The sequence below is a fragment of the Phoenix dactylifera genome, chromosome 6 (assembly GCF_051530095.1).
Source record: "Phoenix dactylifera cultivar Ajwa chromosome 6, Ajwa_hap1_PhDact_Kaust_v1.1, whole genome shotgun sequence".
NCBI lineage: Eukaryota > Viridiplantae > Streptophyta > Magnoliopsida > Arecales > Arecaceae > Phoenix > Phoenix dactylifera.
In genome coordinates this window covers 27,525,673-27,547,830 of record NC_143195.1, presented here as the reverse complement: position 1 = coordinate 27,547,830, position 22,158 = coordinate 27,525,673, and the positions used below count along the sequence as shown (strand labels likewise).

The 22,158-nt window shown below is 37.3% G+C and overlaps 2 protein-coding genes across 8 annotated transcripts; one reads left to right on the top strand and one right to left on the bottom strand.

Annotated features, from left to right (window-relative positions):
* The first annotated feature begins 570 nt into the window (after positions 1-570).
* On the top strand, positions 571-8,251 carry LOC103710353 (uncharacterized). Of its 2 annotated transcripts, XM_026805902.4 has the most exons (7): positions 571-836; positions 932-1,122; positions 1,242-1,287; positions 4,787-4,869; positions 4,954-5,070; positions 7,918-7,942; positions 8,031-8,251. In XM_026805902.4, the coding sequence occupies exons 1-7, from the start codon at positions 653-655 to the stop codon at positions 8,036-8,038; spliced, it is 654 nt and encodes a 217-aa protein (XP_026661703.1). In that variant the 5' UTR covers positions 571-652; the 3' UTR covers positions 8,039-8,251. The 2 variants fall into 2 exon arrangements, with proteins under 2 accessions (XP_026661703.1, XP_008794252.1); XM_008796030.6 differs by lacking the exon at positions 7,918-7,942 and having other exon boundaries at positions 573-836.
* A 4,641-nt stretch (positions 8,252-12,892) lies between these two features.
* Positions 12,893-20,315, bottom strand: LOC103710354 (silicon efflux transporter LSI2-like). Of its 6 annotated transcripts, none has more exons than XM_039126700.3 (6): positions 20,211-20,315; positions 19,859-20,082; positions 19,607-19,749; positions 18,189-19,505; positions 17,783-17,972; positions 12,893-13,404 (listed from the first exon to the last, which is right to left on the bottom strand). In XM_039126700.3, exons 4-6 carry the CDS (start codon positions 19,359-19,361, stop codon positions 13,136-13,138), a joined length of 1,632 nt encoding a protein of 543 aa, XP_038982628.3. In that variant the 5' UTR covers positions 19,362-19,505; positions 19,607-19,749; positions 19,859-20,082; positions 20,211-20,315; the 3' UTR covers positions 12,893-13,135. The 6 variants fall into 6 exon arrangements, with proteins under 6 accessions (XP_038982628.3, XP_088579669.2, XP_088579668.2 ...); XM_088723543.2 differs by having other exon boundaries at positions 19,650-19,749; positions 19,879-20,082; XM_088723542.2 differs by having other exon boundaries at positions 19,879-20,060; positions 20,211-20,301.
* Between the last annotated feature and the right edge of the window lie 1,843 nt (positions 20,316-22,158).

The window sequence follows — 22,158 nt, the reverse complement described above, 5'->3', positions numbered from 1 at the left end:
CTTTGGGGGCATGGGTTTTGTAATCAGGAACCATGATGGCAGAGTTATTGCAGCTAGAGAGCATGACTGTAGTGGAGCGGAGCTACGGACAACCTGGAGTATTTTGTATACGAGATGGATGCTGATAGTCGACAGCCTATTTCTTGAGAGTGGCTCCTCCATGATGATTGACTGGAGAATGGATAGATACGGAATAATTACCCGTTGATACGGGACATCCGTAGATTGGTGCGGGAGTTGACCTCCTGCCAGATAGCGCATGTGCATTAGGAGGCGAATAATGTAACAGACTAAGTCGTCTCTTATGTTGTCCGGCATTTTGGAAAAGTTATTGGACAAGCTTAGCTTGCATCCCACGCCTATTGTAATTTTACTCACATTATACTTATATAAAATGAAATGCGGATTTGACTTAAAAAAAAAAAAAAAGAGCAGCATAATTCGTGGAGAATCTATGCCCTCATGCGAGCATCTGGTGGGCCCAGCTTTACGTCTTGGATCCAAAGATTCCTCCCGGCTGCGGTAACAGCTGTTCCCTTGCACAACAACCAGGACATAAAAAGACTCTCCATTTGACCCAAAAAAAAAAAAGACTCTCCTATAATTCTTCCCCTCTTATCCTCTCTCTTTCGCACCTCCTCTGCTCTTCTTAATGGCGCTCCACTCTCCTTCTCCGGTGCGCCTGACCCCTGCCCCTCATCCCTCCATTAAACGCCACCGGATCTCCCCCCGCCCCGGTCCCATGTTCGCCTCCGCCGTCTCCTCCGCCCCCAAAGCCCGCTTCGTCGCCAAGCGCTCCGAGTCCACCTCCGTCCAGCAGCTCCAGCGCCCTCTCGGTAATTAAGTCCTCTGTACCTTCCAGCTTCCTTCCTTTTTCCTTACACTCTTCTTCTCGGAAAGTAAAATAGAGAGAAAAAAAAACACTTCGCAGTGGAGTACATGAGCCTACCGGCGAGCCAGTACTCGGTGCTGGACGCGGAACGGATCGAACGCGTGGATGATAACACCTTCCGCTGCTACGTGTACCGCATCAAGTTCTTTGCCTTCGAGGTCTGTCCTGTTCTTGTTGTCCGGGTCGACGAGGAGCCAAATGGTTGCTGCATCAGGCTCTTGTCCTGCAAGGTAATTCAAATTTACCGTCTTCTTTCTCTTGTTTTTTTGCTCTCTCTCTCTCTCTCTCTCTCTCTCTCTCTCTCTCTCTCTCTGTGATTGTGGTTCTTATTGTTTTGCATGGGTGGCAGCTGGAGGGTTCGCCGCTTGTGGAAGCTCAGAATGAGAAATTCTCAGGTACGGTGACACCTCTTCTTGTTGAATATATTCTTTTCTTTCTTTAGTTTGGATCAGTTTTAGAATAAATTTATTTGTGAATGCCCGTGTTTGGATACCATGTGAATCAAGTTGCAATCTGGGTCATCATCAGATAGATGCCTCTGGGATACTTTTAGGATAAATGTCAGATACTTTTTTCAAGTATCCTATTTTTTGAGATTTAAAAAGGACTCTGCATTTAACGATTAATGTTGAGTTTTGGAGTTTGTGATGTCAATATTACTGTATGAAGGATGGATTATGGTCTATTGATTTAAATAATTGAATGATGGATTTTATAGACGTCAATGCTACCATATAAAGTAGAGACTATGTTAATTTGAAACCCTCTTTGCTTTGTACATGTGTATTATGTATTTATTTGTTGTTGTATCATACTTCTCAAGATTATATATCACTGTATCCATGTCATGTTGTATGAATATCCTTATCCATATCGTTGCTTCTTAGTTGTTATGCAATAGGATAAATATGAGAACATACAAAGTCTGCTTGCAGCAAGAAGCCTCAAATAGAGCTGCTACCATCAGAATAAACCATTTGATTGATAGTGTTAACCAAGTAAAAAATCTCTATGAGACTGAGCAGTGCGAGCCAATAACAGCATGAACTGGATGTCAAAGTCAGATGTTATTAAAGCAGGTTGATTGGCAAAGTCGACTATCATGATGACCTAGGCTGAATTCTTAATATGTTCAACCACATTTGATAGGCATGTCAAATCCCAATTATATAAAACATCAAACTTGATCCCATTGATTCTGAAACAGGATTATGGAAACATGATCATATATCATTGCAACTAATAAATATTCAATAATTGTGTTGTGAAGACAGCATGCATTTTACAATTAAATCAAGTTTTAAGATTCCATTCGAGTGTTCATGCCTCTTGTCCTATAATTAATTAAGATAATCTCTACAAAGTTGGAACTTCGTGGCATGCTATATGCAGACCTGCCTATTATTGCATAACAATTGGATGTGATTTAAAGTGAATCCAGGAAACACTTGGGCCTTCCTGGATTAGAATTTGGCTGATCACTCAATCCTTTGTTCGCAAGGATTGCTCAAATCCACTTCAGCTAAAGCCGAAAACAATTAAAATCACGGTACCGCAAGATGCATGTTGCATTTTGTTTCACTATTTATGGAGTTGCAGTGCAGTCAAAATTTTTTAGGCTTGTTAGATGCTTTAGAAAACCAAAATATCTTCATGTATCAGAATGTTGAAGTCCATATCTAATTTAGCTAGGAAGAAAGTCTGTGATAGTTAATTTTTCATTTTCTAGTTAAAATTTTCATTTTCTAGGGAGTAATGGAAGGAGTAACCAAGCTTGGAAGTTGAAGGGCCACATTAGAGAAGCTGATGAATTGGGGATTGGATGACCAATAGTTTAGTAGGTTGGGCTTGGATAGGTGGCCTAAATTGATAGGTTAATGTTTTTAGCTATAAATGAGATGCAATTGTGATTCTTTAGTTGGATCGCTGAGGATTTTATTGGTGATGATAATTCATGATAAGTTGGATAGTTGAGCATATATAGGTTTAGTATGCTGCATCAACATCCATATTGCTAAATAGACATGCACTTGTTGCATTGATTCAGCTGGTCAGCCAGCTGAGCTGCATTGCATCGTCTTGAGTCCAAGACAATCATGGGAGTTTCTTGATCTGATTAGAGAGAGAAGGAAGCATTCTTCCTATCTGCTCATTTAGAACCTTTCAAGAAAAATAATTAATAAAATAATGGAGTGGGGAAAGTAGGGCTCTAGACTCTTTTTGCATTTCATACGATATAGCTGATTTGCAACACCTCATTTTATACTAGTGGGGACCGAGTCCCTAGTTTGAGTTGGATTTTTTTTTATAGTTACAAGATAATTTTTTTACAAAATAGTAAGTTACTAGGATGAAAAAATATGTCAAATTAAAAATTAATTTTGATCTAGATCTGGAGTCCTGCATCAACTATTTTCTTTGCCATGTTGCCTAACTCCGTATTAGGAGATACATCCAGTTAAAGTTTTAAACGAAATGAAAATTTGTACTTTGATTGGCCTGTGTCGAAGCCCAAATATCATCAAACTCCTATTTCATCACGGTGCCACGAACCCCTTGGGGTAAGTCGCACCCTTGTAGATCTCACAGAAGCACTGAATTTCAAACAAAAAGCACTAAAGTTGGACGCCGTATGAGGAAGTTATGGCCTTCGGAAATTTTGATGCACAATTTTATCTCAAATGTGGTTGATCTTGCTTCCAAACCTTATTTAAAGTCTAGACCCTTCCTGAGGTGCCCAAGCTGATTCCCAAAGGGTCTAATGATCCTTTTTGTTGTGCCTCCTCTATACGTGCTGTGTCTTTTAGCTCTCACTTCATCTCTTGCTTTTAGGTTTTTTTATTAGTTTGTTGCACCTCCTCTATAAATGCTCTGTTGTTTAGCTCTCACTTCATCGATTGCTTTTTGGTTTTTTTATGGTTGTATTAGTTCTACTACAACTGTGAATATGTAAAAATATGATTTTACTTACTTTGGCTCATTTGGATAGAATAACTCATTATCTTGTTGAGGAAGATAATTATTTGTTTGCTTATTCACAGATAGTTTTTCTATAAATGTTTCTATATCATCATTTCTCTGAACTGCCATTATGTGGTAGGTGAAATCAGTTATCTCCTAATTTTTTTCTTTGCTTACTGCAGCTATAGTTTTAAAGAGACCCTTATAGTATATATATTATTTTAAGCTACATGCTGGAGTTCATGGTTATTGTTCCTTTTTTTATTGTGGGTTGTGCTGTAGTTGCTGCACATTTTCAAATTGGTCATTGACTTTATCATTATTGAAATACTTAAACTGGAAGTTTTATTTTGGTAAATTTCATATGGTTTCTTTATATCATCAATGTCTCTCTTGATCCAATTGAATATCTATGTTAGCCAAATTAGATTGAGAATATCTGCATGGTCATGCGACAAGATTGAAGAGAAGAAAAATGCAAAATATATCTAAGCATCAGAAAGGGTAAGCTTAAGTCTATTGGATGGGGACTGAAGCTTTCCAATCGAGAACTCTATCTACAATCCTATATCTTCCCAAGTTTAGTTGAAAAATCAGCAGTTTTTTGTGGCAACTTAGGGATTGTTACATAAATGATTTAGTAATATTAGAAGTTTCTGGTTGGGTTTAAGGGTGATATTTTGCTTTAACAGAGACTTAAACTATAAGATAATGTTGTTTAGTTGTCTACATATTAAAAGGAAGCCAGAAGTCATATGTTAGAAATAATTTGTTTTGGAAATATCTTACTGCCAATTTATGTGAATCTGAACATTTCTTTTTCGTGTTTGATTTATCATGTTCTGAATAAAGTTTATAAGCTTTAAATCTGAGTTGAACTATTCAATTCCTTTTCAGGACTCCTTTGACATTGATTTGGTATGGGAAATGCAGCTTCGATGGTGAATAGAGTTTCCTGCAATGGTGGTATGCGAAACTCGGGAATGCAGGGGATTACAACAGATACAACCATCGAGGTTTCCCAATCACTTTGACTTTTATCATTATCCATCATCGAGATTTATACTCTGAACTCGTGTTATAAATGTCTTGATACTCAGGTCTCTATTGAAATTCCTTTTGCATTTCGAGCTATACCAGTGGAAGTGATTGAATCCACTGGCACCCAGGTCCTTGAACAGTTGTTAAGAATAATGCTTCCACGATTTTTGAGGCAGGTCAGTTGAAGTTCTGTTAATTGTTTGTTGCACATCCTCATATGGTTCTTAAAAGAATGCAGCACAAGCCACTAACTGGAAGTTTGGCTTTACATATATTGTCTGAAGAAATGTGATGTCTGTCCAATAGTTTTCTACTCCTTTCATGCCATTGCTTCTAGCTCCAGTCACATCCAAGAATCACCATGGTTCTGCAAACAAATAAGAAAATGTGGGAAAAAATCAAAAAGGTCACAAACCAAGTGAAAAGAGGACTTCTGCATGCCTCTTCCTGAATTCGCTTACATCCATAAGATAAAGGGGCCAAAAGATTTTGCTTCATTGAAATAGGTGGATAAGTTTGGGCCTCTACAAGACTTTCCCTATTGGAAAATGTAACCCCTTCAGGTAGGAAAGCTACTTTTTTTTCGGTGAAAAAACCACTTGTTTTCTGAAGATCATAAAGCCTTTGTAAAGAACACAACATAGTAATTAATTAAGAAATGACATCAGGAAGTTACTGAAAAAACCAAGTAAAATACCTGCTGGAGACTGTAAGGATCAGCCGAAAGAGATTTTAGAAAGCACTCAAAGGCGTACCTATGAAGAGCCACTATGAAAAACAAAACAAGAGTTATGATGCCATTTTCCTTGTCATTTCCCATTCTGTTTAGAAAGTTTCATTCTTTTACCCTTCCTCAAAACCTCCCTTTTGAACACATCAAGGATTAATATCACACTGTATCAGTCTGTGCTCTATGACATATACCATGCCAGACAAGTAAGAACATGATACGGAGGTATGTTTCTCATTTGCCATATGTTACTTTTCAAAATGACATAATCCATCATTGTTATATGGATCTTACACCCCATTTGAATCAAAAATTGCCATCAGGGGTGCAGATAGGATCCTTGGATGGGATGAATTTGGATTGTGGGAACCACATTATGTACTATAAGATCTGGTTTGGGGATTGTACAATCCTTTGGATTGTAAGATCCAAATAAAGGTCATAGAGTTACATATTGAAACATTTCGATTGCCATCATCAAAGATCCATTCATCTCTTGACTTTTACAAATTCATCTCCACTCTTACAATAACCAATTGATCATTATTAGGCTCCCAAAACATAAACTCAGCTATCTCCTTGGAATTTTCAACTTTTAAGAGTAATGAAAAGATTTAGTTCTTTTGGAGCCAAGACATGGGGTTAATTTTTGCCTCTCTTCTACTGCTATTAAAAATCCAATTCCTTCTAAAATCTTCTAAGCCAAATGAGAATTGATGCATTTGGAGGAGCAAAACATGCTTTGTTGGTTATATTAAAAGTAAAATTAATTTGCTAGTAGGGGCAAGAAAACTTATTATCAAAGTGCTGCATTACATTTCAAATAGTAGATGATGAAGAAATTTTTGTTCAAGCAAAGGAGGCAATTTCATATCAGTTTTGATGATGATGGTGCTGGTGGTGATAGTGGGGAACATATCATGTATGGTTTTCTTTGTTTTGCAAGCCTATGCGCATGTATACATTTTCTGGGACAAATTTAGATACTATGTGAACATATATGGTGGCATATAGCTGTATTAAATAATTAAATATGGTTTTTTTTTTTTCTTGAGCAAATTCTTTGTGAGCTTATGTTTGTTGAAAAGTGAACTTCTTATGTCCTGACATGGTGATTTATTTTTATTATTCATTCGCATTAATGTTTAATCATGTTTCTTGTCATATAGTTTAACCCTTTCTAATTATTGCTTGAAGAAATTGGAAGAAATCTTAGAATCTCCGATCTGATCTGATCCGATCGAGCCCCATCTATGATTTACAATATGACCTTGATCTTCATGATATTGTGATCCACATTTGCACTTCTCAGTAAAATTAGAATAAAAAAAATACACACATTCCTTTCATAATATTAATAATAAATGATGAGCATTAATAGAATAGTCAATAAATGTCATAGTCTGAAATCTTCTGATCATGGTCTGTCTCTTCCTTTCTCACCAGATTACTGATATTAGGCAATGACTATGTGTAATATCTTTCTAACCCCTGTAAGGTAAATATCCTAGTTCTGCCCCTATCACACCCTCTTGCAATCATGGTGATGTTAGGACTGTGTTTCTGTGGTGAAAAGACACTCTTGTGCAACTCTTCTTTCCATTTGTGTACTGTTTATACACTGATGTAGATGGATATCAAAATCAAATGATTCTTCTTTACCACACCAAGACCTTCCTTTATCATTTTTTATCATTAGATTGCTCTATCTTTGCAAGGTTTCAATCGCATAATTACTCTACATCATGTCTTTCTAGTGATGTGATCTCGTTATAATTTGTTTCATTGATGATTTTAGGACATGATTACTTGCAGTAGTTACCAAGATGCACTGCTTTTAGATCTGCATACGATATCATTGGTGATTAAATAGATCTGACACTCATTGTTGGAAATTTTCCTATTAATGACCATTTGTGAAATTTGCCTGAATGTTAAACAATTATAACTGCAGCATATCGTTATTAAGAAAAAAAACACTATTACTAAATGAGATAGAGCTAGCTTCCCATCCATGTCACCTAGAACACAAATCACTAAATATGAAAGACTCAAAACTTGTCTATTTTCTTCATATTGTTCTGAATCTTTTGCGTGATATGGTATTCCTTTTTTGAGAAATCCTTTTGTTGTTATTTAAATTATATTCAGCCAAAACTGAACTTGTCTGACCTGGCAATTACTAAAGGTTAATTTATCTATATATTTGTTAAAATCAGTTTCTGCTGCCTTAGTAGCTCCTCAGTTGTAGTCGAACTATCTACTTCATATTTGATGGTTCTCAATATATCAGGTGTCTAAACTCTTAAGTGATACTGGTAACGAAGTTGCTGCAACATTTTTCCACCTCATTATCGTTTAAGTGTACTAGAAATCTAATGGCGATACTGAACTGTGTCCAATCAGCTTGTTAAGGACTACCAAGCTTGGGCTTCAGGCGACACCTCAAGGCGGCCTCTGGGAACAGGTGAACTTTGAAGCAGCTAAAAGAAAATGGTGGCAGAACCTCTTATCTATAGAATTAATTTGCTCTTGTTCGGTTATATTGTCTCTTTATGTAGTTAGTTATCTATGTATTTTAATGACCTCCAACTGAAATTGAAATAAAATGGAAGTACTCGGTTTTCTGGGCTTGGCTTTGGAGATGAGAATTTGCAGATTTTTTTTTTTTTTTTTTTTTTTGAGAAATGAGACTTTCCCGAAATCAGCAAATTAAAGTTACTACTGTGGATTTAGCTGTAATTATTTGTCTAGCCATGAACTGTACAATAAGATGACCCATACTTTTTAAGGGCTGGCATTTTAGTTCAATTTGTGCCCAGTCAGTTTGGAAGCTGTACTGTGATAACTCTAGCTAGAAGCTCAGCTCTGTTGTCAGTTGACATTCTGTTCAATTATTTTATGGACGATAACCTCAATGTTTGTTCAATGAATGCTTTCTGCAATGACAGGCATTATTATGCCTTGAAGCTAGCTTGATAAAGAGTTTGTACAGGCCGTAATATATCTTCAATTGCTTCCCTGGCAGTCAAGACAATCTGCAGTCCAATGACTTCGCCATTGCAAAACTAAATATAAGTGCCAGAGTACATCTGCTATATGTTAGGAGTATCTTTCTGGTGAATTAGAGTTCAATGAATTCCCACAGATCACACTAATTATTGCAATTTACGAAGACCCCCCTGTGCTACATTGTGGGGTTTTTCGTGTGCATGACACTTGACACCTCTAGCATTACTCATCATGGAACGTGGTAACATGTCTCATATAACAAGCAGGACCACCAAGTAAGGGCTGACTTTTCCTTGAAATATTTTGTCATAAAATTCTATGTTGTTGTGATTAAAACATAAATCCTACCAAACAATTAGGCTCAACTGCATATTATGTAAAGGGGACTGGGGGAGTTTGATATCATTGCAAAGTTGAAACACTTCTTGAATTTTTCTTCTAAGAAAATTAGAAATAAGGACATGATAGAAGAAGTCATGATCGATAGAACCTAATCTCTTCAAAGCCTGATCTTACATAGAAAGAAAGACATGAAATAAATTAGAAGGGTTGGAGAGGATGGATTGGAGAAGTACCAACTCCATACAATGGCAACCAGCTCCTCCATCTAGCCGATCTCTGCAATTACCACTCAATAACTAGCTCCCATTCTATCCCACAAAGCTCCTTATCAATTAGAGGTATTTGAGTGGTGGCGATTGCAGTTGATAGTTCATCAAAGTCACCATCCTCTGACCCTCCTTTGGTGAAGTGGATCGGTGTTCGCTATACTTGAAATTGTCAGTGTTAGCGGTAAGAATTCTCGTATATATTCACCTAGATAGATAATATGTATTTTGTAACACATGTTGATGATTGTGTATTTTGCATCATTTGCCGCCTAATTGTTGATTGATTTCTAATATGAATATATAAATATCTATTTCTTTATTGTATAGACGCATCAAATATTGGCGATTTTGGTTGCTTAGGACATGATTTTGATTGTTTGGAATATAATGCTGGTTGTTTTGAATTTGGCAAGAAATATAATATGAAATTATATTTTCTATAGCATAGATGAAATTGAAAAATTTGATTACTAAGTAAAAGGATTTGGATTAGCTATGTTATGGATTGCTAATCACGGGCTGAATCGTGACATTTTGGTTTGATGTCACGGTCGACGCGTAGGTTTTATGGATTGTTGGTCATGGGCCCAATTATGGCACTTTAATTTGTCCCCACAAGCTGAAGCATGGATATTATAGTCTGCAACCACGGGCCGAAGCGTGGATATTATGATTTGCTGCTGCAGGCTGAAACATGAGATTGTGGTTTGCTGGTCATGGGCCAAAGCATGACGAAAAGATAATTATTGATTAGAAATCTGGATAGTAATGTAAAATAAGATATATGAAACCACTTTAAACAAAAGTTTTAAATTAATGATATATCTGATATATTTTCTTGAATGAGATGTATGCTTGATGACCTACATTTGTGTGTGCATATTTATATGAATTTTTTTGAGCTATGCTGAATAGTTGGTATGAGGTTTTATAATTTTTTCCTGCATTTTGATATGTTTTACGGCTAATCTTTATTTTAAATTTACTTTATCTATATTGGTGTGAGTGTGGGGGAATTTTTACTGGGTTGTAAAGTTCACACCATTTACTCTTTTTCTTTCAGAGTCGTAGGATACATAGTCTCGATTGGGTTGGGCATGGAGTTCGAGTTATGGATTTATTAGCTAGCTAGTTTATTTTCTTATACAAATGAATATTGAAAAATTTTGTCATTGAATAAGTCGGATCATTTGATCATAGTGGATTTATTTAGCTGGATTATTTGGCTATTATCAGTTGATATAAATTTTTAGAGTTAATTGAAAAATCTGTTCATCTTAGGCCTTGTATGATCTTTAAGATACTACTCTATAGTTCATGCGGCCATATCATATGACCGATCCGGATGAGGGTCTGAGGCGTGACAATATTGATCCTTAATAAAAGCATTTTAAACATCCCTTTCTAAATCAGCAACTGCTTGCTTTCATCTATTGACAAACAGCTCTGCCAAGATTCTGGAAGGCCTATTAAGAAAACAGATGGACCTGTAGTCCTCTGACACAAGAAGCATCCTCCTTGGAGATAAGAACAAGGGTGGCATATCTTAGTCTGCACCAACCTTCTAAACTCATATGCAGGCCGGCACAAGTTTCCTTTCACCAACTCCCAATATCTCTAATATAAAAGGAGAAGGCTGCCAATCAACCACAATGTGCCCTAAACATCTCTTGAAACAACTGCAGGAGATGGAAACAGAAAAGTTTCTTGAATCAACTTTGGATCAGTTACCTACTAGCCATTCAGTTCTATCATCCGAGTCAGATTTTGCCTTTGTCTTCCATTAGCAACCATATGGAAAAAGGAAGTATTTTTGTCACCCTCCTTCAACCACAATTCTCGGGATCTTTAGCTCCACATGACCTCTTCAACCTTGCCAATGGCATCAACTGTATCTAACAAAGTTTTTCTTTCTAACATTCACCCCACCAACGCATTCCTGTGCTATATCCTGAGTTTAGCGAATACTCTTCAAATTTTGAGCTAGTATCGATCCTAGCCACCGAACCACCGTCTACCTGACCTCTTCAACTACCTATCACAACCTCATCAAGATCCTTCCTGAGGGTCCACATTTTCTCAAATCCAAACAGCCTATTCTCTACATCTTAGAAATCCGCAATTAAAATATTCCATGCAGTAAACACCTTAGTCATTCTTCATGTTCCAGATGACATTTCCCTCTGAGCACCAGTACTGACTTTGGAGAAATTCTGAAACTATAGATTCTATATTGTGAATGTAACTGATATAGTTAGGAAGCATCCATGCAATTGCCCTGCTCAAGGCTACCATGGTTGAGGCCTGTGGATGCAACAACACCCATACAACATACCTGTTTACACTACATCCTGACATATAATGGGAGCCTAAAGGCACCATGTAGCATTCAAAGAGACTGGATAATAATGAGGAACTGGTTTCAGCAATTAGAAGTAGGCTAAAAGGGTCGAATTTGATATGGCAAAACAAATGTGGAAGTCATTAACCGGGAGATAGCTGGAGATCAGCTAAGATGGTGACACATAATCAGACATGAGGGTCGAAGGATAATGGTAGGCCGATTAAGTCTCGACTAGGTACCATGCAAGATAGATCGAAACATGCTTAAAAGGAGTTAGTTGAACTACGTCAAGTTATTGCCTTAGGCTTAGGCTGAGTTCCACAGGTAGCGGGCACAGCCTGATTATAAGTATGGCTGATTATAGTAGAAGACAAGTGTCCAAAAGTTAAGAAGAATAGGTATAAATATGAAAAGATACTCTTGAGAAGGGACCCTTCATCCACCAATTGAATCAATTACTAGTTTTCTTTTATCAATTTACCTTTCAATTTATCCTTAGCATTTTTGATTCCTAGTTCATAGTTTGTCACTCATAGGTCTTAGTCATTGCTTCCTAAAGCAACACCCCAGTAGAGAAGATCCTTGAAGGTAAAGATAATAAGATCAACTGCTATCTATCCCTTTTCTGATTCAGACACTAGTGGCACATCCGTATCTAGCCAGGTCTAATGGCCTGCTCTCCTTCTCATCCCCATGGAGAGAAGAAAGGAGAAAAGAGCAACACTACCACTAATGGATTAGCTAGCTTCAAATGGCAGTAGGCTATCTACTAGCAGTAATTCTCCTAGAGGAGGAACTTGGTGCATGTTACTTTCCCTAGATACATTGTTGAAGGGGGGAAATTATTTTAGGAATATAGGAGTTCCATTGGGCAAGAGTTTGAAAAATATTAAGACTATAATAAAGTACATGCTCTGCAACTTTCTCTAAATATATAACAGAATTTTGGTCTATATATATAAATGTTATGAAGATTTTGGATATACATCTAGAATTGAGGGACAATAAGATCCCCAAACAACATTGCATGGATCGATTCTATGCAAGACTCTCTTTTTTCCTTCTCTACTCTTCCTTTCAGGATTAGCATACCTTGAAACATAAATTCCCCTATACTTTGTTTGCTCCTTCCTCAACACTTACTGTGGACTGTCTTCTTTGAAGCTCCGCCACCAATAATAGACCTGGAATAGATTGTTGGCTCCATCCCTGTAAACTTAGATACTGCACGAGCTAATTTGGGCTAAATGATCACCAAAAAAAGCTGAAATAATTTATCCTATTGAGGCTATCCAAACTCCTTTTGTTGTACACATAAAAGAAATCACCAGCTCGTAGGATTTATTTCCCCACTATTGATTTGTACATTGTAGCAAAAGTAATGGCTCATCATCAAAAGAAACGCACAGCTCTAGTACAACAGGCTTCCCCATTATTCACTCATGACAATGTAACAATAGAAATCGCTAAATGCTGCATATGTTGAACCTCTGTAACTCTATGTTACAAAAACTTGTTCTCTGAATGGCTCTCAATCGGACTTTTCAGTAACTCATGATAAGGAGCAAGCCGATTGCAGTGACAATGAGGGTTGATGGGACCCCAAAGCGTAGGTGGCTGAAGAAAGAGAGGTTGTAGCCAAAAGGCTGGGCACGCCTGGCCTGTTCACAGACAATAAGATTCGCAGCAGAACCCAACAAAGAGAGGTTTCCGGCCACCGTGCTAACCCATGCAAGTATAAGCCAAGCCTTGGTCTCCTCATCAGGCGATGTAAGTTTTGCTGATGCTGCCACCCTTGCTCCAAGAAGAAGCACTGGAACAAGCAGAAGAGGAGCACTATTGAAAACCATGCATGGAGAAGTAAAAAATCTACATGCATTTTGGATTATGCTTTATCATTGCATCACCAAATATCACAAAAAATGCATCTTCTTCAATCGATTCCTTAAACATGATATTGTCACAAAGGCATGTTATTATATCTTTTGTGTTTTGGAGCAGCACTCATTTTTGTGCCATTGATCAAGAAATTCTTCACCATGCACTACAGCCATATAATTCAAAGAAGGTGTTGGAGGAAAGACAATATTTGAAAAGTTCGGACTTTATTTTTAAGAGTTAACGCATAAGGAGGAGGGTGTAAGATCTTTTAAGAGTTATTTTGGGCAACCTTGATGAATCTTCATATCTTTGAAGATCTTTATACCATGAAATCTAGCAAGTTGATCACAAGATCAAAGCACGCTTCTTTCCAAAAGAATAATGAGGTCTAATTGGTATTTTATATATCTAAAGGTCATTGTCATCCATAGATTGAAGATGCTAAGCAATGAGTTACAGCTTCCAATTCCACACAGTTATCATGATACAGAATAACGTTACATTGACTTTAAAATGTTAAATATGCGTGTGTAACACATTATATCTACATTCACTAGCAAAATACATCAAAATTCATTTATCTTTGAGGAATTACATGATGCTAACTCAAAGTCATTGTCGGGGGAACAAGAAATAGCTGGCATCATTTACATGCACGTGCGAGCATGCGCGAGTGAGTGAGTGAGTGAGAGAGAGAGAGAGAGAGAGGAGTGTGGAGACTAACCATGTATAGCTAATATTACTTGGGAGGACAATCTAGACTTTGGACATTCTCATACTCATATGAAGGATCATTAGTAAGTTCAGGGAATACTGCCCCAATATCCCCATTGTCAACATTCTTCAACAAGGCAGGTATTACATGCGGTTAGATCAATCATATACTAACCTAAACCATTGTTGAACAAATTTTGTAAAGGTGAATTTGTTAAAGCTTCCCTAGATCAATGTTTTTGAACAATTCTGGTGAAACAGAAAACTCCAATCCACTTGATTGTATGCCTTCTGAAAGTCTATCTTACAGAGGATGCCTGGTTGACCTTGAATTTTCAGTAATTCAGTGTTTCCTGCACGATCACGAAGCTATCATGAATCTGTCTACCTCTGATAAAGGCAAACTGGTGCTCTCCTGCAGGTTGGGGCAAGAGGAGTATTTTTTTTTTCCACCCATTCATAAGGGAGACTGGTCGAAGTCCTAGACAATTTTTGCTATCATTTGTTATTCTTGCCTTTCCTATATTTGTTTAAATAAGCAAACATCATAAAAGCTTATGAAGGGTTAAGCATGTCAGAAGATCAGGAGCAAGGTACTATCCTCCAATACGCTGATGTTACGATGATTTTTTGCAGAGCAACTATTAGTAATAAAGATTGTTCTTGGGTTTTAACATGATTTCTGCACTTGCCATCTCCAAGAGTGCTATGGTGATCCTTGGTAGAAACCCAGACCAACATCTGACGACTGCTCGGACCCTTCAGTGCTAGATCATCAACTTACCTATTACCTATCTGGAATGACATTTGGTAGATTGACAGCTAAACAAGGAATGGAGGTTTCTTATCAGGAAACTAGACATGTGGAAAGCAAATCTCTATCCTTTGCTGGTAGATGGACCATGCTTAATGCAGTGACCTAAATGTTTCCCACCTATTATATCTATTTTCATGATTTCAAATGGTTATTAAGAAGATTGACAGTTTGTATAGAGGTTTTTCCTAGAAGGGAACTTAATGTGCAAGGTCAGATAAACTATGATAAACTGTACACTAAGGTGAAGCTTATCAAGAAAGGCATGCAGGTCTCCAGTACTTGCATCCTTTGTAATAACACTGGAGAGACAGATGATCACCTTTTCCTCCATTACCGTTTTACCAAGGAAGTTTGATTTTTGTTCTTGCAAAAGTTAACATTACTCATGACAAGCTACTTTAAAATCCATGTGGACAATTTGGAGGAAGAAGCATATAGCCAGACATCGGATACTTGCATGAGATCACCTTAATATGGCAATTTGCTGTCATATGAAATGAAAGAAATCATAGAATTTTCATGCAGAAATGTTGTTGTCTGGAGGATGTTCCTAGGAAATCTGAAGTGATGCTTCTCTCCTGGTCCAGCCTAGGGAATAGGAAAATTCTCAAAGTTTCTCTATGTTTCTTCCCTAAATTTGTAATTAGAAGTAGGCTTTGTTCTGTTGGCCTTCAGGAGCTTCTCCCAATCAGATTCTGTTCTCTGTTTCTAGCTTGTAATTTTGATATCTAACAAATCCAAGTGGGTTTTACCCTCTTTCTTTAGTTTCAAAAAGGAAATAAGAAAACAAATATTTTAAAATGCTTATATTTTTTTTAATTTTGTTATTTCATTCATAATTTTGTTTATCCGAACTTTTGATGAATTTGTCAGACTTTTTCAGAATTCCGAATATTTACCTTTAGCCAGATTATTTCAGAATGACAAACATATGAATATGCTGACTTGCTGTAGTGGCCTGCTGCTAAGTAAGAGCTAGTTCACATGCCAAAGGATTGAAAAATTCTATACTGTTTGTCAAAAAAGACATCCATAGATTTTATAGTTGCTACTTAGCATTGTATGACAAGCTTGAAATCACTACCTGTTCGGTGACTTCATAATTAGATATCATAAGCACAGTATAACTATGATCAGCTTTCCAACTTTCATGTACTTGGGGTTAGTCCTGTGAACTTTACCTCTTTATTGGAGTTGGTTTTGTGAATCTGGATTCTCCATTCACTCCTAGATAAAACCATGTCCTTTGCCGCAATGTGCGTCTTGATGCAAGGAGGAACAGTTCCTACCATACCATGTTATATGGCACAAATTGTTATTAGCCTCATGCTATGTGATACAACCACCATATATCATGTATTGGTTGTTACTACAGTCTAATGCATTCTATAATATCAAGGTTCGCCAAACTGGAATGTACCGGCCGGCGACCGGTTTGGCCTGGATTCTAATGCCAACTTCACTTAAGGTTTGCAAAATGAAAAAAAGGGTCCGATGGACTCCTATTTTGAACATTCGGAAGGCAGAGCCCCTCCTTTGGCCCTCCAGCGGCCTCATAGCTCTCTGGTGGCCCTCCCTCCCCCCTTCTCTAACTTTTCCTTTCTTTCCTTCTCCCTCTCCCTCTCCTTCACCGGTTTCTTGTTTTGAATGCTCGAACCATCTCGGTCCGCCACCAGCACGGCTCGGTATGCCACGAACTGGACGGTTTAGGACGGTTCAAGATGGTTCCGCATTCCTTAGTCAAAATTACCTATATTCATCTACAACCACAAACTTCTACTAAAACATGTTGATCATACCTTTATGAGACATCTTATAACTTCAAGAAGAAAGGTGCAAGTGATTTTTGACTGCCTTGTCTTGACTGAAATTAAAAATTATAATATCTTGGTTTCTCTTTTTCTATGTAGCAAATGACAGGGGTCTATAACACTCAATCATGTCTTCACTTTTCCTTTTCATATTGATGATTTCATGGAGCCATCAGCACTGAGGATGCAGCCTAAAACATGACTATCAGTTAGAGAATTCCTAACGAGGTAATATCCATCATCTTCATCATACATTCACACAGTCCTCACTAAATGATAATCTTTCTGATCTTTTTCTATAAGTTAGTAGAAAAATTGAAATTCATAACATTATAGAGCCTTCCATCCTCAGAAAGATTCGACCTTAATCCATCCAATTTGAAGGCTATCTATTCGTCCATACTTTTAAGTCGTTTGACAAAACCTAACTACCCCTGGTTCCAGATTCTCCACTTTTTTCCTTCTCCTTATGTTTTAACTTGAAGCTTGAGATAGTTTTGTATCTTAGTGCTCACCTATTTTGTACTACTAAGTCCATATGATATCACCGTCTACATATTGACTTAAAAATTTGTTGCTCCACATAGCCACCCTGCCTTGTACTTTTGTTCCCTCATCACCTCACCAAGGACTATTTAGGACAGAGAATGGAAAACAAAAAACCTAGAAAAATGATACAAATTATAAAAGATGACTCTGAAAACTCAATTAAAAGAAGAACTAGGCTTTTGATAACATTGAAGAATATCAAGAGCCAACATAATCCATTTAGGCTTTTGATGCATTTGTCTTTTATCATATAGTAACAAAATAAAGGGAACACAAGCAAGGTAAACACATGTTCCAGTATAAGTAACACAATTAAAAAAAGCAGTTCATAAACACCTGAGAAGGCTGATCAAACTGTTGCCCAGTCAAACTTTCTGATCACCAAAAATCCTTATGTGATTGAGCTGAGGAGGACTTACCAGTGGGCACGTTGGAGGCAACATTTGAGAGGATAAGAATCACCAGAGTGAGCAGTGCAACACCATGAGCACTGTCAATACGAGCATGTGGTTCAACAAATTCCCATAGAGCACTAGGTATGCCAGTTTTGTTAAATCCATCAACAGTTATGAACATCCCACAAAAGAATATCAACAAGGAGTATGAAACCTGCTTATCACAAAAGGAATAGATGATCAGTTCAGCAATTGAGCTATTCACAAGGAAACACCACTACATCGATAGTTGACGAAAAAGATTTCGACTTCTTCAATATTAGAATCATGTTCATGAAGCAGAGCATGCTGTAACAGCAGCATCCTCCTTCATCTTCCCAGGATAAAATTTGTTGCAGGAGATTAAAACATGGGCAAACGCATAAATTACCTTCTCCAGGCAAGGGCGCGCATCCTTGAAATCGAGTACCACAAGAGCAAGAGCAGCAGTAATTGCACTCCATGACATGTTAAGCCCCATCAAAAGAGCAATAAGCATTCCAACAGTCACAATATAGACACCTGTCTTCCACCAGAGTCTCTTCCATGTCTTGATTGAGCCCTCCTCATCTGAAGATTGGACTGAAGCATCTCCTCTTGGACTACTTCTCAGATTGTTAATACCTCTCACTACACTCCTTGAGATCACAGCTTCATCCCTACTCACAGAAATTCCAGCACCCTCTGCCACTTCCCTTGATGCATTTGAGGTTCTCATGGACTCAATTCCACCACTCCAGGCAGCGGGCATGTCGATATCGACGCTATTAGCCCTACTTCTAAGACCGAGAGCGCGCACAGGATCGACCGCTGAACCAAGCTCCTGAGAATTCATGGAAGTAACATGCGACATTGTCGCCGGTGAAAACCGGTGCAAATTCACATCATCATCCACCACCACATCTCCTGCCACCGACGCCACTTCTTCATCCTTCTCTAGAGACAATATCTTCCAAAAGTAGGCCATCAGGATGGCGGCATTCACAAGTATTCCAGCGATCATTGCCGGAAGGACCCCTAACAGGAACCGTTCAAAGGAGATTCCACTCTGAACAGCTATGACTAGATTTTGTGGGTTACCAATCGGAGTTGCCGCAGATCCAATGTTTGCACTGGAAGCAAGGGCTAGAAGAAAAGGTTGCGGTGGAAGATTGTTCTGCCTCGCAACCTTTAGTATGAACTCAGTGAGGACGACGCAGCAGGTGTCATTGGTGAAAAGAGCACTTGCTATGGCTGAGATGAGACAAATTCGAAAGAGCAAATCTTTGCCACCTCTACTCTTCCATGAGAGCAATTTGCCCAGATACTTGAACATGTCAGCTCTTTCAAGGAAGACGCTGACGACCATGGTTCCAAAGAGGAGGCCAAGAATTGGAAGATCGATCGCGTCATAAGCTTCATCGGGCGATATAACTCGGAAGATGACCATGAGGATGGCACCAAGGAGAGAGCCTGCAGTCCTCCCAATTGGTAGGAAGGGAACTGCAGGGAAAACAGCTAAGACCCAGAAAATTCCGAAGGCCACGGAGCCTAAGACTACTTTTACAGCACCTCCCAAGGCCATTTCTATGATTCCAGAAGGCTAACCTCCTCCAAATCTATAGCAACAGACTGAAAGCAATTTCTGCAACTTCTAGTGATAAAAAAAAGAAAGCAACAACTTCAGCACACCCTCTACGTGCGACAGAAGACCAGGTGCTTTCATGACCTTAAGATCAAAACAAAATCTTTGATTCAGGAAATCCTGGTTTGGCACACCAACAAAAGGAAGAATAGATAACAAAGAAAGTTCAAAATTCTAGCAGTTACTTCATGAAAGTGGAACCCCCATCATTATGCTCAAAACAATTACCACCCACAAACAAGAGAAGGTGATGACAGGTAGAGAGCTATCAAAGGGGAAGTCTCAAAGATCATGAAGAGCTCCAGCGGCTACTTCCATTTCCATCTTCCTGCAAAATGGAGAAGCCAGAACTCCTTCAGTTGAAGAACAGAGGTAAAAATAATAAATTTAGAAAGAAAAAAAAAACGAGTCCTGCAACATAAAGAAAAATGCCATACAGAAGCATAAAAACCGATACCAACACAATAGCTTGCATGCACATTATCTCCAATCAAAGAACATGAGCTTCCTTTATAACAAATCCAGGAATCCAGAAACTCAAAATCAACAACAGTAAGAGGTCCCTCGAGGGAACAAAGATGCCCCCCAGTTAAATCAAAGCAGAGCAACAGCTTTGTTGCAGCTCTAGTGTCCACATCCCTGTAAAATGACCCCTAAGCCTCTTCAAATGGAAAAAAAAAGAGAAAATGGAAGAAAGAAGATGAGAAGCAATGATCCAAAAATTTCGGAATTTAGTAATGGAACGTATGTTAACGGAAAGGAAGATAGTCGTCATGTACTGGGGGGAACCTCAATCTAATCAGCTGCCATAAGAGGAAACTGTACGCTGCAGAGCCATCAAGCATGTAACGTTGCTGACTTGCTGTGTGGGATAACTGAACTCAAGAGCTTGCCTTCCTCTCTTTGGCTCCATGTATTTAGCTCCGAAGTTGGACTATTCCACTCACAGCCATGTGAGCTTACCCCCCGCTGGCTGTTCCGTACAATAGTATCTTTGTTTGATCTCTCTTTTTGATTGGTCCTTGTTTGATCTCTTAGTCCATGCACATTGCACAGTAGAGAAAGAAGATAATCTTATATCTTAATATATCATATGTATGAACTTTATTTTTTTGGGAATTTTTTTTGTTTATTATTAGACTAGCAGTTGGGCATGCAAATCCAAGATAAGAAAGGAGAGAGAGCAAGTGATAAAGTCCAATATGAAAAGAGAGCGAACGGTAGGGTCCCATTCAAAATTAGAGAAAAAGATAGAATCTACTTTATTTACGAGTTTTATGAAAGAAGTCAGTAAAAAAAATAGAAAAAAGTGCATGTGAGATAGTTAGCATATTTTTAAATAAATGGGATGGACGTAAAAATTGTTAGATTTGATTGATTTATGTACAAAAAGTTATTTTATATGCTTTTGTTTTTTATGATCGCATATTTTTAAATAAACTATTTTATCATCTTGATTGATTTATATATAGAAAAATAATTTTATATATTTACTAGTGATCCCGCATGATTGATTTATATGCCAAAAGTAATTTTATAGGCTTTGATTTTCTGTAATAATTTTAAATTTTAACATATATATATATATATATATATATATAGAATTATATAGGAAAGAAATTTGATAAAATATCTCATATTTCAATGTCATATTTAACATCAGCTAGTATCATTTACTAGTAAATCAATCATCTCGATTTCTATATAAAAAATAATTTTTGTCCACTTTCCTTTCTATGATCCCACTTTTTTAAATAAACTTTTCTATCATCTTGTTTGAAGCAAAAAGGTGGTGTGTGTGTATATATATATATATATATATATATATATATATATATATATATATATGAATTTCATCTATTTTAACATATCTTTCAAATGTTATTAGAGAATTATTAAATTTTAATCTTCTGTAGTTGCATAGAATTATTGAGGAAACAAATCCGATAAAATCCATCTCATGTTCATACATCACATTTAACATCTATTAGTATCTTTCTACCAACTATTCAAACATTTTGATTTATACTAAAAGATAGCTTTTAATCTGCTTTCCTTTTCTATGTTCCTACTTTTTTAACTGAACCTTTCTGTCATCTTGCTAAAGAGAATAGGTGATGTTTCTGTATCAAAAAAAAGAAAAGGTGATGTTGGCAACTGAATAATACTTTGTTGATTATTTAATAGAGATAAATTAAGAATAAGATAATAAAGCTGATATTTAATAAAATATATATTTATATTCGAGTCATGAATAATGGTATTTAGTTGGTATCTTTTCAGATGTCCATTGCATGTTAGTTACTAGTTTCTAAAATTATATATAAATTATTTCTAAAAGTTATAGTCCAATGTTGGTGACTCAGTCCAAAATTGCTTTTCATTTTCATTGCTTTCATGCTTTTGCTTTGGTTGGAAGAACACCATTATGAGAGCCCACAAACCTTCATACTAGTGCATTCTGATGGTTTTTCGCTTAAGTAGATACTATGCTGCACCTAAACCCTAACTACTTCAATGAAGAACACCAAGTATGGAAATGAGATTTTTCACTTGAACAGGATAGCATCCATGTATCGCACATGACTGATGATCATTGCACCTTGAGTCCACTCATAGCTGACTTGCATCATCTGCCATGTTCAAATCAAGCTGTCTATTGATGGCATCCTACTATTCCAATTTGTAGCAGACTTTAACAAAACTACCCATGCTAACCTGCCCTGCTTCAACTAAG

Coding starts and splice junctions, on each gene's coding strand:
- LOC103710354 (XM_039126700.3), bottom strand. CDS start 19,361: ATGGCCTTGGGAGGTGCTGTAAAAGTAGTCTTAGGCTCCGTGGCCTTC. Junction 17,973..18,188: donor CGCGCCCTTGCCTGGAGAAG/GTAATTTATGCG, acceptor TGTGATAAGCAG/GTTTCATACTCCTTGTTGAT. Junction 13,405..17,782: donor TGCCTCCAACGTGCCCACTG/GTAAGTCCTCCT, acceptor TGCTTGTTCCAG/TGCTTCTTCTTGGAGCAAGG.
- LOC103710353 (XM_008796030.6), top strand. CDS start 653: ATGGCGCTCCACTCTCCTTCTCCGGTGCGCCTGACCCCTGCCCCTCAT. Junction 1,123..1,241: donor TCAGGCTCTTGTCCTGCAAG/GTAATTCAAATT, acceptor CATGGGTGGCAG/CTGGAGGGTTCGCCGCTTGT. Junction 1,288..4,786: donor TCAGAATGAGAAATTCTCAG/GTACGGTGACAC, acceptor TGGGAAATGCAG/CTTCGATGGTGAATAGAGTT.